Below are 13177 nucleotides of genomic sequence, written 5' to 3' on the forward strand. Positions count from 1 at the left end.
AGTGGCTCTCAAGTAACAGCCAAACTCCTCACCATGGCACAGAGACTTTATGGGATCTGTCCCTGCTATCTCACTGACGCTCTTGATCAGTCAGGGTTCCAACAGGAAGCACATGGCATACCCAAGGTAGGATAATTTGAGGAGGACTTATTGTCAGAGGAACTGTTTACAAAGGTGTGGGTGTGAGACACAGTAAAGCACAGTGCAATAAAATAGGGCTCCAGCCACAGGGGCTTCCTGGCCTTTTCCTTGAACTAAGCACATTCCTGCTTTGGGGCCTCTGCATTTTTGGGGGGTTGTTGTCACCACTAGGATGTAAGTTCTGTGAAAAAGTGTTTTTTTTGCATTATTTGCCTTCTTTTCCTCAGTGCCTAGGACAGTGACTGGTTCATAGTAAACATTGTTGGTTCAATAAATATTAATGAAGGAGTGAAGCCTGGGGTATTATCACTCTCTTGCTCAAAATTACTTTCGAGAAAGCCTCTCTCAGGCCTGCAGCTTCCATTCCCTAGAATCTTCCTTCTACTCTTCCTGTCAGATGTGCTCCAGTCAGACCACAGTACCCAGACATGGGCGTGTGTGCTTTACTCCTTCCATCCTTTCTGCCTGAAGTGATCCATGTGCCACCTGTGTCTCCAGCCTCACTTGCTCTTTCCGTCCCAGTGATGACACCTCCATGAGGTGGCCTTGATTCTCACCCACTGGATGTGACCTTTGCCTTCCTGAGTGCAGGTGGAACTCTGCATTCTCTCTTTTTGTGCTCATTGTCTTATACTTTATATTTTTTTCTTTCCTTCTAGACTGTAGGTTTCTTTTTCTTTTTAAAATAAATTTATTTATTTTATTTATTTATTTTTGGCTGTGTTGGGTCTTCGTTGCTGCGCGCAGGCTCTCTCTAGTTGTGGCGAGCGGGGGCTACTCTTCGTTGTGGTGCATGGGCTTCTCATTGCAGTGGCTTCTCTTGTTGCAGAGCATGGGCTCTAGGCACACGGGCTTCAGTAGTTGTGGCACGTGGGCTCAGTAGTTGTGGTTTGTGGGCTCTAGAGCACAGGCTCAGTAGTTGTGGCACGTAAGCTTAGTTGCTCTGTGGCATATGGGATCTTCCCGGACCGGGGCTCGAACCTGTGTCTCCCGCATTGGCAGGCGGATTCTTAACCACTACGCCACCAGGGAAGTCCTAGACTGTAGGTTTCTTGAGGGCAGAGTCTGTTTATGCTTTGCCTTTGAACCCTGCACTTCTCTCCACTTGGCTGGACACCAGTAAATATTGACTAGTAGGCTATAAAAAACATTTCTTTTTTGCACTCCAGTGTGGTGGCAGGGTCACAGTATTATTTAAAAGTATTCGTGAGTGTTTCTTGCAGGATGGGAAAAAATGGAAATGGCTGTAGGCTGACTACCTCTACCAAGACATGAATCCCTAAGAGCGGAGACCTTGTCTGAGTAACGTTCTGGCCTGTTTCCCTCAGCTGTCCAGGGCAACAATGAAGTATCCATGTGGGACATGGAGACGGGCGACAGAAGGTTCACGCTCTGGGCCAGTGGTGCACCACCACTGTCTGAGTTACAGGTTTGCTCCAGTTTTTATTATAAAGGCCAACATAATCTCCCACAGCCCAAGCACTTTCAGGCATTTTGCCAAACATGATATTTGTTGGGCTTTTGGGTTATGTTTTAAATTTGGGTTTTTACTAAGTATTAGGTGGTCATTGCTACCGTGGGCTTTCCAGTTCCCGCTTACTGGTGTCTGCTTCTGTGGGTGTTTTGATTGCCAGCTCCATAAGGTTTGTGATGTCTCTTTGGAACCCCAGTAAAATATGGGTTCATTAGGAAAAGCACAGATTAAAGCTTAGATCATTAAAAAAATGGAACGTGACTGCTCATACACACTTTTTTAAGGGTGCTTTGTTGGGGCAGAAGGTAGGAAAGATTTTTTTCTCCTTTACTTGGGGTCCTTCTCATCCCAAATAGAGAATTTTGGGAAGCTGAACAGGCTTTGCTTCTTTATTCAGGATGATACAGAGCAAACGCATTTTAAATTCCCAAAGAAAGAAGATCTAAGACATACATGATCTGTCTCTGGTCTCTTCAGTTAACCACAGACAGCTGACTTGTCTCTAGAAACGGCTACATCCTGTATGGGCTACACTGGTGTCTGTTATTTGACTCTTTATTTCTTTATTTCCTTTAAGCCTTCTCCTCACAGTGTCCACGGTCTCTACTGTAGTCCTGCAGATGGGAACCCCATCCTGCTAACAGCTGGCTCAGACATGAAAATAAGGTACAGTAAAGACACTTGATATCCAGTGCTTGAAAGGAGAAAGGTAGCAAAATGTGGATGGATACTGCGGTTACCACTAGGTGTTGCTTATTATAGATACCAGCAGCAGTGTGATGTTTAACGTCATCTGCTTCTTCAGGGACAGCTGTTAATACTTCATTTGTAAATAATTTTAGGCTCTTCTAGAAGATTGTCTTTTCCTAATGCAGAAGAGAACAAGCTAGCATTGATGAGTGTCAGCCAGTAATCATTAGTCCCTCCCCTCCTTCGAGATTATCACCAATTGTTTCCTTTACCCCAGGTTTTGGGACCTGGCTTACCCAGAGAGGTCCTATGTCATTGCAGGAAGCACTAGTTCTTCATCTGTGTCCTACTACAGGAAGATCATTGAAGGCACCGAAGTCGTCCAGGTATAAGCAGTCTTTCTTTCTTTCAACATTTGTAGGAACAAAAACGGCTTTCATAAATATCATGTTGATTCAAATAAATGGCTTGGCCAAGAGTGGCACTATTTCTTTGAATTTAAAATTATGTTTTATTTTCTCTTGACTTTTCTGTATTTTTAAAATTAACCTTTATTAAAGTAGAATGAACATAGAAAGTGCATGTGTAAGTACACTGCTCAAAATAAGCACTTCAGACACTTGCCAAGTCCTTAAAACAACTTTATAAGGAAGTGCCTTTATTATTTTCCTTCTGCAAATGAGAAAGTTAAGCACAGCGAAGTTGAACACGTCTAAGGTCACCCAGCTAGTACAGCAGCGCTGGGACTCACACCTGGCTGGTGGGGCTCAAGAGCTTGTGTTCTTGAGTCAGGCAGAGGCTGCAGAGGAGATGACGTACTTGCCAGTGCTGGGCCGGGTATGTGCTCAGTAAATGAGGGGCTTCCTTTGTCACAAGTAACAGTGAGCTTCAGAAGGGCTGGAGTGTCTGACGGGTGTTTACATCCACATCCCGGTTGTCTCTGCCTCTCTGTTCTTTCCCTTTGTTCTTTGATGTTGACAGGGGTAATATGCACAGATTATTGGCCTATTTGTAAGTTTTCCGTATTTGTAAGTGGCAACTTGTGGAGTCCAGTGACCAGAAACCTAGAACATCACTTTGAACTCTCTCTGCTCAGTGTCTTTGTGAAAGTGTGACTCCTTCACGGGAGGGCTAGCCTAAACAAGAACAGTATTCCTCAGAAGCAGGAGGACAGACAGGCGGTAGAATGTGCTACAGCCTTTAACTTCTGGCTTTCTCCTTGACTTTTAACCACGAAACAGGAAATTCAGAATAAGCAGAAAGTGGGACCGAGTGATGATGCCCCTCGGAAGGGCCCAGAATCTCTGCCTGTAGGTCACCACGACATCATCACGGATGTCGCCACGTTCCAGACGACACAGGGCTTCATCGTGACTGCTTCTAGAGATGGGATTGTTAAGGTTTGGAAATGAAAACTGGGTGATTTGTATAATTTGTAAAAATATATAAATATACTATAACTCAAGAGAAAAAGTATTTTTAGAGAACAGAGTGAACACAGATTCATTTGCTTAATTTTCAGAATCATGTCTGTTTCATGATTAAACAAATCCCATGCACGGTGGTTAAGGAAGTTGCTGGCATACTTGTGTATATCTCAGCTGGAATTAGCCAGACAATAGTATCTGGGACTTTCTTATTGTATATATCACAGAGGTGAGGAATTTAAAATGCTAAGACTTAGGTGATCTCAGTTTACTTTGTATTAAAAAAGATGACTGAAAGTTGGTTGTAAGCTATTATAATGTAAACACATTTTTTGCTATTAAAAATGCTATTCAAACCAGCAAATAAACTGTATTCAAGTATCTTAAGGGGTTTTTGTTTGTTTTTGTTGGTGTTTTTAACAGTAAACATTAGCAGAAGAATAACCTCTCCAGCAGCACGTGTTCTGAAGACATGGACCCGGTGTTGCAGGGACTCAGTGAAAGAACTAGGCCTTGTGTCCAGGTCTCTGGATTCTCAGTATCATGCTTCCTTCTCTAGCCCATCTATCTTTCTTCCAGTTTTAGAGCTGGCCTTATTAGATGTTTAACCCTGTAGACTTGATCTCCTGTGTGTCAGCTCCAGAGTAGTGTGTCTCTTCTTGGTCATCATTACTGTTTTTTATAGGCTCTACTATAAATTCTGAAACTTGGCCCATCAGCTTGCTTTTATCCAGTGTATATTATTTATTAAATGTGTGAAAAGAGAAAAATAAAAAGATTAAGCTGTTAAAAACATGCCCCAAATTTATATTTTTAAAAGACCAAAATTTGGCCTTTCCCACTAAAATAAACCCTTGAAAATTATTGATTATTGTTCACACAGGAGCTTCTCCATCCACATTTAATTGTCATCCACTTGCAGAAGGGTTTATGGTGTTCAAAATATTTTAGTTTGAAATTAGCTACAGGAGTCTGTAAAACCAAGAAGTTGAACAGATAATCTGAGTCTCGGGAAAATACTCCAAAAATTTAATTTGTATAATTATATAACTTAGTATGGGACATAACAGTTGCAGTGCATAGGATTCAACACACTTAATGTTTAGACAAGTAAACAATAAAACGATCAGAAAACCCCATCATTCAGAGAGGTCCAGGTCAGGAGTGATGGACTCTGATGGGCCGGGGAGCTCAGTGGATCCATAGAATATGCAAATTTGACATTGGCGTTGTCATGTTGTAGTGCCTCTGTTTCCCTTAATGTGTGCTAAGACCATATTTATAGAGGTTCTAGCTACTAGATCAGATTTAGAGTCTGCAGAGGTTGGAGGAAGTTTTTTGAGACATAAACTTGTTCTGAAAATGGGCCCCAAGCCTGGAGCCATTAGATAAGCCACAGACTAATAAACTTGGGGAATACTGAGGGAAGAGATGGAGTATGCTGATGGAGCTGTAATCCTTTTCCCCGCTACCTTCCTACCACTCATTCTCCCCACTTAAAAATCTGCCCCCCACCCAGCTTTATAAAGGTCATTTGGTTGAATTGTTACTGAGTATTACAATCTGATGCCACATTGAGTTTGCATTTCTTTTTGACTTCCAGGGGTTTTCTTTAACACGTTTGATTCATAGTTCAGTGTGGAGATAATAGAAGAAATTGTCCTTTATAGTCAATTAATTTATAATTCTATATCAAGAACATCACTGCTTATTTGTGTGATTCTTGGTTTAAATAGGGTTTTGTTTAATTTACACTCAATTTGTGGTACTTTCCCCTTTAAGAGAAAGTGATAAATCATGGAAAAATGCTAATATTTGGGATAATTATTTTTAAAAGGAACTTACTATTTACACTATGCTTCAGACCCCTCACCTACTAATGATTAAAACGATGACCCCAAATGCTAAAATAATCTCAGTCACCAAGGAAATATTTGTTTGGTGTACTTTACTTAGCAATGCCAAAAAGATAGACAAATAACATTTTAAAAGTATTTCCAACAATAAACAGAAGAAAGGAATTTTTGCTTAATCCTGAGTTAACCAGAAAAATCCCTTTTATTAAAATACCTCTTAAATATTGCTCATCAATTTCCTGTACTTGAAACAAATTTTTCCTGAACTCCTAAGCACCATTTAGGATACATGAAGAAAGCTGATGTGCTTTATTCTTCTGTGTTACCTGAGTATGGATACAACCTTTTAACTCCTTGCTCTTTGGAGACATTGGGAGCTATTTCTATGGAGTTGCCTGGGTAAGGATGGCAGAAATGATTTGTAAAAACACTGCAGATGGCTCTTCTTTCCCAGGTTTTATGAAGAGAGGTGTAGAAAAGAAAGTCAGATGATACCTGCTGGTCTTTGGTGTCCATAACCCTGTGCCCCATGCATCCACGCAGGGCCTCCCTCCCTTCCTAGAGAGTATGGCCATCTGTGCAGCCAGGCCACTACCACCAACTGTGGAGCCAGCTCTTAAAATTTGACATTATGTCTAAATTAAGTATTACTACTTTGGTGTCTAGTTGTTGAAAACATTAGCCCTATCTTAAGATTAAAAGTCAGTTATGTGATCTGGATGGGAGTGAGGAGAAAGAGCCACCAGAGATGCACTTTGAAGACCTTTCCTGTTTCACTCTGATCTCTTTTCGCATCTCTGGCACCCCCACCCCCCCATCAATAAGGATTTGTAGATTAAGAGATGGACACCTTTATCTTTTCCAAACTCAGTGTGCATTTAAGCTCTTTTTAGAGCTCTGCCCGTCCTCTTTGCTGCTGCTCACTATTTACTAAAGAGCTACCTGATGGATAACTCAGAGCTTCACCCACGACATGTTGTGTCTTTCCTATTCTTGTCTAAAGAATACATGGATTAGTAAAAATAATAATAATAATGATAATGGGAAAGAAATAATAAAAGTCTATCAAAATGGCCAGGCAGGGGGCTTCCCTGGTGGCGCAGTGGTTGAGACTCCGCCTGCCGATGCAGGGGACACAGGTTCGTGCCCTGGTCAGGGAGGATCCCACATGCCGCGGAGCAGCTGGGCCCGTGAGCCGTGGCCGCTGAGCCTGCGCATCCGGAGCCTGTGTTCCGCAACGGGAGAGGCCACAACAGTGAGAGGCCCACATACTGCAAAAAAAAAAAAAAATATGGCCAGGCAGGAGGCTCTACATAATTTATGTTCTGGGGAAATATGAGTTTCTCAGTGAGTTAAGGAGGATTTGGAGCTGGGAAAAATTACCCTCTGTTTCTCACCTGTCCAAGCAAACAAACAACCGCACAAGATGGAGGAAAGCTTCCCGCACAAGCCCACTGGCAATCCAGTCAGTCCATACAGAGACCAGGGTGTGTTAAAATGGAGTCGTCGAGGAAGGTCAAATTTTCAAAGTTACGACATAAAAACGGCATCAATTTCTAGGGTTAATGTTACGATCTCCCAAAACATTAACCTTTGGTTAAATAGATGAGCATTAATCAGTCCTAAGCTGAGAAAGAAGGCTTGGTTTATAGAAAGTGGACTGGACGGAGACCTACAATTTAAAACTCATGAGTGTTGGCCCATGTATATACACGTATACACGTTATAACATTTAGCTTTAAATTACATCGCCATTAGACTTAAAAGACTCCTTTTATTTTTCCATCTTTTAATGATAACAGTTCTTGAACATACCAGTCTCGGAATTATCAGGGATTATCAGGAATGGTCAAATAAATGGACAAGATATATCTTAATACCAGAGAGTGCAAGGGGTCAAGTTCTCTGATGACCCACCACCTGTGGCCACGAGGTCCTCCAAAGCGGACCTTGGATGCAGACAGAAATCCAAGTAAAAGTCGTCCAACGTTGTGTTCATGAATTTAGTTATTTAAGCCCAGAGTCTTACCATGCTTCCTGAGGCTAAACTCTTCAAGCACCTTTATCATGTTGTTTGGGAGCCGTTTTTATCACCCCTTTCCCACTTTTAAAGGTATGGGATGTGTTTCTCATAAAATTTTGAACCGTATCATCTCTGCTGCCTCTTGCTGTTCTTGACAGATATTTTTCATGTTGAAAGAATTTTGCCTTCTGCAATACATATTCTTTGAGCGTAGCTTTATGTGGTCCAGGAAGGAAGCTATACAATGAAAGAAAAGAAACCCCATAGAAGATAAATACCATTTCAACTGTAACATATTCTATGTTAACCCATGTTCCTAAATAATTGTGCACCCATTCCTTGTTGCATCCTTCCTTCAGGGTAAGTTTATTGAGATGATTCAATAGGGGATTTACACTGAACAGATATATTAGAAGCTGACGAATAAGATATCTTGTCAAAGTATGCAAAAGTATAATTTTAACAGCAAAGTTTCTTCTTCATGGAGTATATTCCACTCAGAACTTCATATGGTTGGCTCCTGTTTATTCAGATGTTGGTTCAAATGGTACCTCCTTAGAGACCACCAGATACATAGTTTTCCCGGTCCCAGTCACGCAGCACAACATGCTCTTATTTTTTTCCTAACACTTATCACTATCTGATTTTTATTTACTTTTAAACTTTGTGATTTGTTCCCCACTCTTCCACCATCCCAGACAGAAAGTGTCATGAGACCATGTCTTGTCACCATAGTAATCCCAGGAACCTAGAGGAGTGCTTAGCACATGGTAGATATAAGTATTTGTCTAGTGAAAGCATCAATGAATGCCTCTTCTTCCTTCCCTTTCTCCCATCCATCCATCCATCCATCTGTCCGTCCATCCAAATGTTCATGCTTTACGGAAGGCACTGTGTTAGGTACAGTGGGGGATGCAGAAATAGCGCCCAGTTTGGCAGGTACACAAGGGGTTTGGTTGGGAGTCAAGAGTAACCCAACAATAAAGGGAAGCTGGGTTCAGACTCTGGGAGGTCTTGAATGCCAGACTGACGACAGGGAATCAGAAGCCAAGTGCTGACCAGAAGTCCTAGCCTGTCCAATCAAACTTTCTGTACTGATGGAAAAATGTCCTATGATCTGCACTGGCCAGTATGGCAGCCACTGGTCACATGTGGCTATCGAGCACTTGAAACGTGGTTAGTGTTACCAAGAAGCTGAATTTTTAGTTTCATTTAGCTGAAAGCTAGTGGCTAGCACGGAAAGGGAGCCATTTCAGACCTCATCTCACAGGGAGGCAGTGGAAAGAGCCTTGGGTCCTGGAACATTCTTAGATTCTAGGTCCTCTGGTTACTAGCTGGGCAGCTCTGAGCAGATCACTTAACTAGAGGGAACCTTGTTTCTTCAGGTGTAAAATGAGGACGAAAACCACCAATGTTGCTGTGAGTGACAATCGAAATCCCATGGTGTCTGCTGGTTACAGATGAGGAGACTGAGTGTGAGGCTGCAGGAGAGGCGGAGCTGAGGCTACAACCAACTCTTCTGATAGAGTCCCGTGTGACTTCCACTCAACTAGGTTTTTATCAAGACCTATCAAGATATTTGGAATAAGAAAGTGAAATGATACATGTCATGCTGTCAGAAGCACCTGGATATGGGTGCAGAACCACAGGTGGGCAGGTGGCCTGGGGCAGAAGTTAAGAAGCTATGTGGAGCCTGGCACATAAGCTCTTCATAAAATTTTTAGAATAAGTGAGAGCCTGGTGGCATAAGAGAAACTAACTAAATTGTGGTCACGGGAAGAGTCATGAGAACTCCAAAATGTTGAGACCAGGAGGACAGTGGCAACATTCACCATATGCACCATGATCCGTTCCTTTGCATTTGGATTTTTCTGTTTTATCCAGCTATAAATCTGATCTGTCTCACAAAAACATCACTATTTAGAAAATGAGTAAAAGTAGAGGATGTAAAAAGAATTTAAAGTTACTTTGCTTTCCCCTTTTTCTCTCTGTCTTTGTCTCTCACAAACACTCACTGCATATTCTTCTTTCATCTGTAATGAGAGCTGAGGGTAAGGGAGACATCAAACCAACCGAGAAGCCTACTATTCACGTCACACAGACCCTGAGGCCTCCACACCTTATATACTGTATGTCTGGGCTTCTGTCGGTGCTACCAGGGATGTACTACATTGATCAACAAACTCCTCCCAATCACCAAGAACAGTGGCCATAGCTAAATTCCAGTGCAAATACAATTTCCTTACACCTTCCCCCATTTTGCTCTTCTCTATATTTTCTTGTTAATTTCCAGACTAAATATTATGAACCCAAATCCTCCAAAGTTGTAACTGTCTGTATGCACAAGCTACGGCCCCACAGATCGTGAGGGGACATTCTTTCAGGTCTGGAACATACGGTTTCCATGGCTTGAGTTTATCTTGTCTATACTGGTCTCTCCCCTCCACCCTCATTCTCTTTCCCTTTGCATTGGCTCATTTTTATAGTAAATTTAGTTAACTTTGTTGTCTTCCTCCCTCTTTGTTAAGAAAAAGTTGTTAAATTGGTAATTGCTTCTATAGCATTGCGTTGCTATTTTTTCCCCTCAAATATGTTGATTCTTAAAAGGGTTGAACATGATAAACACCACATCTCTGAATTTCCACCTTTTCCACTGTGTCATACGTGGAGTTGGTATTGGAGAAGCATTTGATAAGAATCATTTGATTACTCTGGGAATCATACAGACTTTCTGCTTTTCTTTCTCCCATTCTGTATTGCTCAGATACTTCTTTGCTGATGGGTAACTTCGACAATACGTAATCAAGATAAAGAAACAGGAGTGAAATACCGTCCATTCATTTTGCAATGTGTGCCCAGCACCAGTAAAGCTTCTAGAAAGAAAGATGTGGCAAGTAGGTAAAATGCGGTGGGTGGAACTAATTGTAGATTTCAGTCCTCTGTGATCACAGATTCCTTCTACCATGCAGACAACCAGGAGTCAGCCCAGCTGCATTTATTAGTTGACTGGATGCACTAGAGTGGAAAATGCAGGCAAGATTACTTTTATTTTGAGAATTCTTTTTATCTTAATACACATTTTTGTGTGTCTAGAAAACACACTTTGGAAAGCAGAATTACAACAGATGTATATTCATATGGCACTGGCGACTGTGTCCATTTTTACAATTCAATTGTTCCGGTTCTGGCCTGTCATCGCTTTCAAGTCTGGCACAGGTGCTTGTCTGCCTGGATGAATAGGCAGGTGGCTTTCAGTCTTTCACTGTCTCTGAGTGGATCTAAGTGCTTACATAGAGGCTTCCCTGCAGTCTCTCCTTCGTGGGCATCTGTCTCTTGCTTGTGGTTTGGTTCAGTGTCTTTTACCAGAGAAGAACAAGCTTTTACCTGTATTTCTCAGAATCTGACAGCAGAATGATCTAATTCTCGCGTGGTAAGTCATCCTGTGTCCAGGCCTCTTGCCTCTGCATCCCTTCTGTTGAAGAGCTCAGGCAGGCAGTTTCAGAAGCAGCTGTGTGCTTGTTACCTTTTATTATAGTCTTTGATTACTTAAAGAAGGCCTGGGGAGTCCCAGCCTAACACATGGTCAGGGAGTCACTGATGGCAGTGTGGATTTCATGTCTCAATTCCTTATGCCCCAGTATTTCCTGACATTTCACCATTCCAGGTATGTGGGAGAATCTGAGCCTCCAGTGTATCTTAGGGCAATGTGCAGAAGCGGGAAGAAACACAGGGTGGGAATGGTTTCCAAAAACGTCTTTAATTTGTATAAGCTGGCTCCTGCACCTGCCCTTGCAATTATCTGTAATATGTGGAGCCTGATCCACATGCAAATTTGAAGCCCCTTTCCATGCTACCAGACACCTGCAGCAGGGGGAGCCCTGCTCCTCCTGGACTGACCACACAGGCCTGATTGGACCTGACTTCAGAAGCATTTGCTGCTGGACAGTTCCCCTGCTTCCCAGCAAGGTAAGAGGATTCTTGGAGCTTCTGGAGCTGGGGCTTCCGGGCTAGGGGGGAGGGCCTTGGGCCCCATCACCACACAGGAATGCACACACTGCACAGTAGGAGAAGCCACACTGTCAGAAGCATCTGTCTAAGTGTGATTCTCAGGGGCTGGGGCACTCTGATTTCAGTCAGATGTGGGGCACGTATGCGCGTGTTAGCATGATTTACGCTGAAACAAACCACCAAAAACCCCCACTCTCCTAACTGCTTGATTTCAATTATTTTTTAATTAAAAAATAAGTAATATTCATACATGCAAAGGCTATGATATATATGTATATTATTATTTTAAAATAACTTTTGCCTTTGTTGCTGATAAATTTTTTTAGGATATTTTAAAAAGTAAATTCTACTCTTATTCCATTTTTTGGGTATATTCTATTTTTTTGTATAACATCGCTTTAAAATATTTATTTTTTTAAATTAAAAAGAAGTTTTTACATCTTTTAAAAAAATGAAGTATAGTTTGTTTACAATGTGTTAATTTCTGTTTTTTTTTGTGTGTGTGTGTGGTAGGCGGGCCTCTCACTGTTGTGGCCTCTTCCGTTGCGGGGCACAGGCTCCGGACGTGCAGGCTCAGTGGCCATGGCTCACGGGCCCAGCCGCTCCACAGCATGTGGGATCTTCCTGGACCGGGGCACGAACCCGTGTCCCCTGCATCAGCAGGCGGACTCTCAACCACTGCACCACCAGGGAAGCCCAATTTCTGTTTTTTAATTGTATTTCTTTATTGAAGTATTTAAAAAATTTTAGTATATATTTTTTTCTATTACACCTTAAGAGCAATGTTTAGCTCATTAGCTTTTAGAGTTTAAAAAATTTTTCCTAACGTACTATGGAAAACACTATGGAGGTTCCTCAAAAAATTAAAAATAGAACTGCCATATGATCCAGCAATTCCACTTCTGGGTATTTGCCTGAAGAAAATGAAAACACTAATTTGAAAAGATATATGCACCCCTATGTTCATTGCAGCAAAATTCACAATAACCAAGATATGGAAGCAAACTATGTATCCGTTGACAGATGAATGGATAAAGAAGATGTGGTGTATATAGACACAATGGAATACTACTCAGCCACAAAAAAGAATGAAATAATGTCATTTATAATATAGATGGACCTAGAGGGTATTATGCTAAGTGAAATATGTCAGACAAACACCATATGATTTCACTTATATGTGGAATCTAAAAAAACAAACAAAACCCACAGAAACAGATACTTTGATACACAGAACAAACTGGTGGTTGCTAGAGAGGAAAGGGAGGGAGGATGGGATAAAATAAATAAGTCAGGGGGGATGAAATATACAGAACAGGGAATATAGTCAGTAACAGTGTAACAATTTTAAATGGGGACAGTTGTAACTAGACTTATGGTGATCATCTAGTAATGTATATAAATGTTGACTCACTATGTTGTACACTTGAAACTAATATAACATTGTATGCCAATTAAAAAAATTTCCCTAACATAAGAAATAAAACTATAAACTTTCCTAAAATATGAATTCTGAAGCATCCCACAAGTTTTGGCACGTAATATTTTGATTATTATA

General features: G+C 41.5%; 2 protein-coding genes across 2 annotated transcripts in view; one reads left to right on the top strand and one right to left on the bottom strand.

The window, feature by feature from the left end:
* PIK3R4 (phosphoinositide-3-kinase regulatory subunit 4) overlaps positions 1-4095 on the top strand; it is an 83333-nt gene extending 79238 nt beyond the window's left edge. The window contains exons 18-21 of the mRNA XM_060099053.1: positions 1470-1570; positions 2193-2281; positions 2583-2691; positions 3547-4095. Coding sequence (XP_059955036.1) covers positions 1470-1570; positions 2193-2281; positions 2583-2691; positions 3547-3717 — 470 coding nt within the window. The 3' untranslated portion in view covers positions 3718-4095. The remainder of the gene's footprint in view (positions 1-1469; positions 1571-2192; positions 2282-2582; positions 2692-3546) is intronic.
* A 3545-nt stretch (positions 4096-7640) lies between these two features.
* COL6A6 (collagen type VI alpha 6 chain) overlaps positions 7641-13177 on the bottom strand; it is a 107394-nt gene continuing 101857 nt past the window's right edge. Inside the window, 1 exon segment of the mRNA XM_060098820.1 lies at positions 7641-7848. Within this exon segment, the coding sequence (XP_059954803.1) occupies positions 7641-7848 (208 nt within the window).

This window comes from Mesoplodon densirostris, chromosome 5 (genome assembly GCF_025265405.1).
Source record: "Mesoplodon densirostris isolate mMesDen1 chromosome 5, mMesDen1 primary haplotype, whole genome shotgun sequence".
NCBI classification, from domain to species: domain Eukaryota; kingdom Metazoa; phylum Chordata; class Mammalia; order Artiodactyla; family Ziphiidae; genus Mesoplodon; species Mesoplodon densirostris.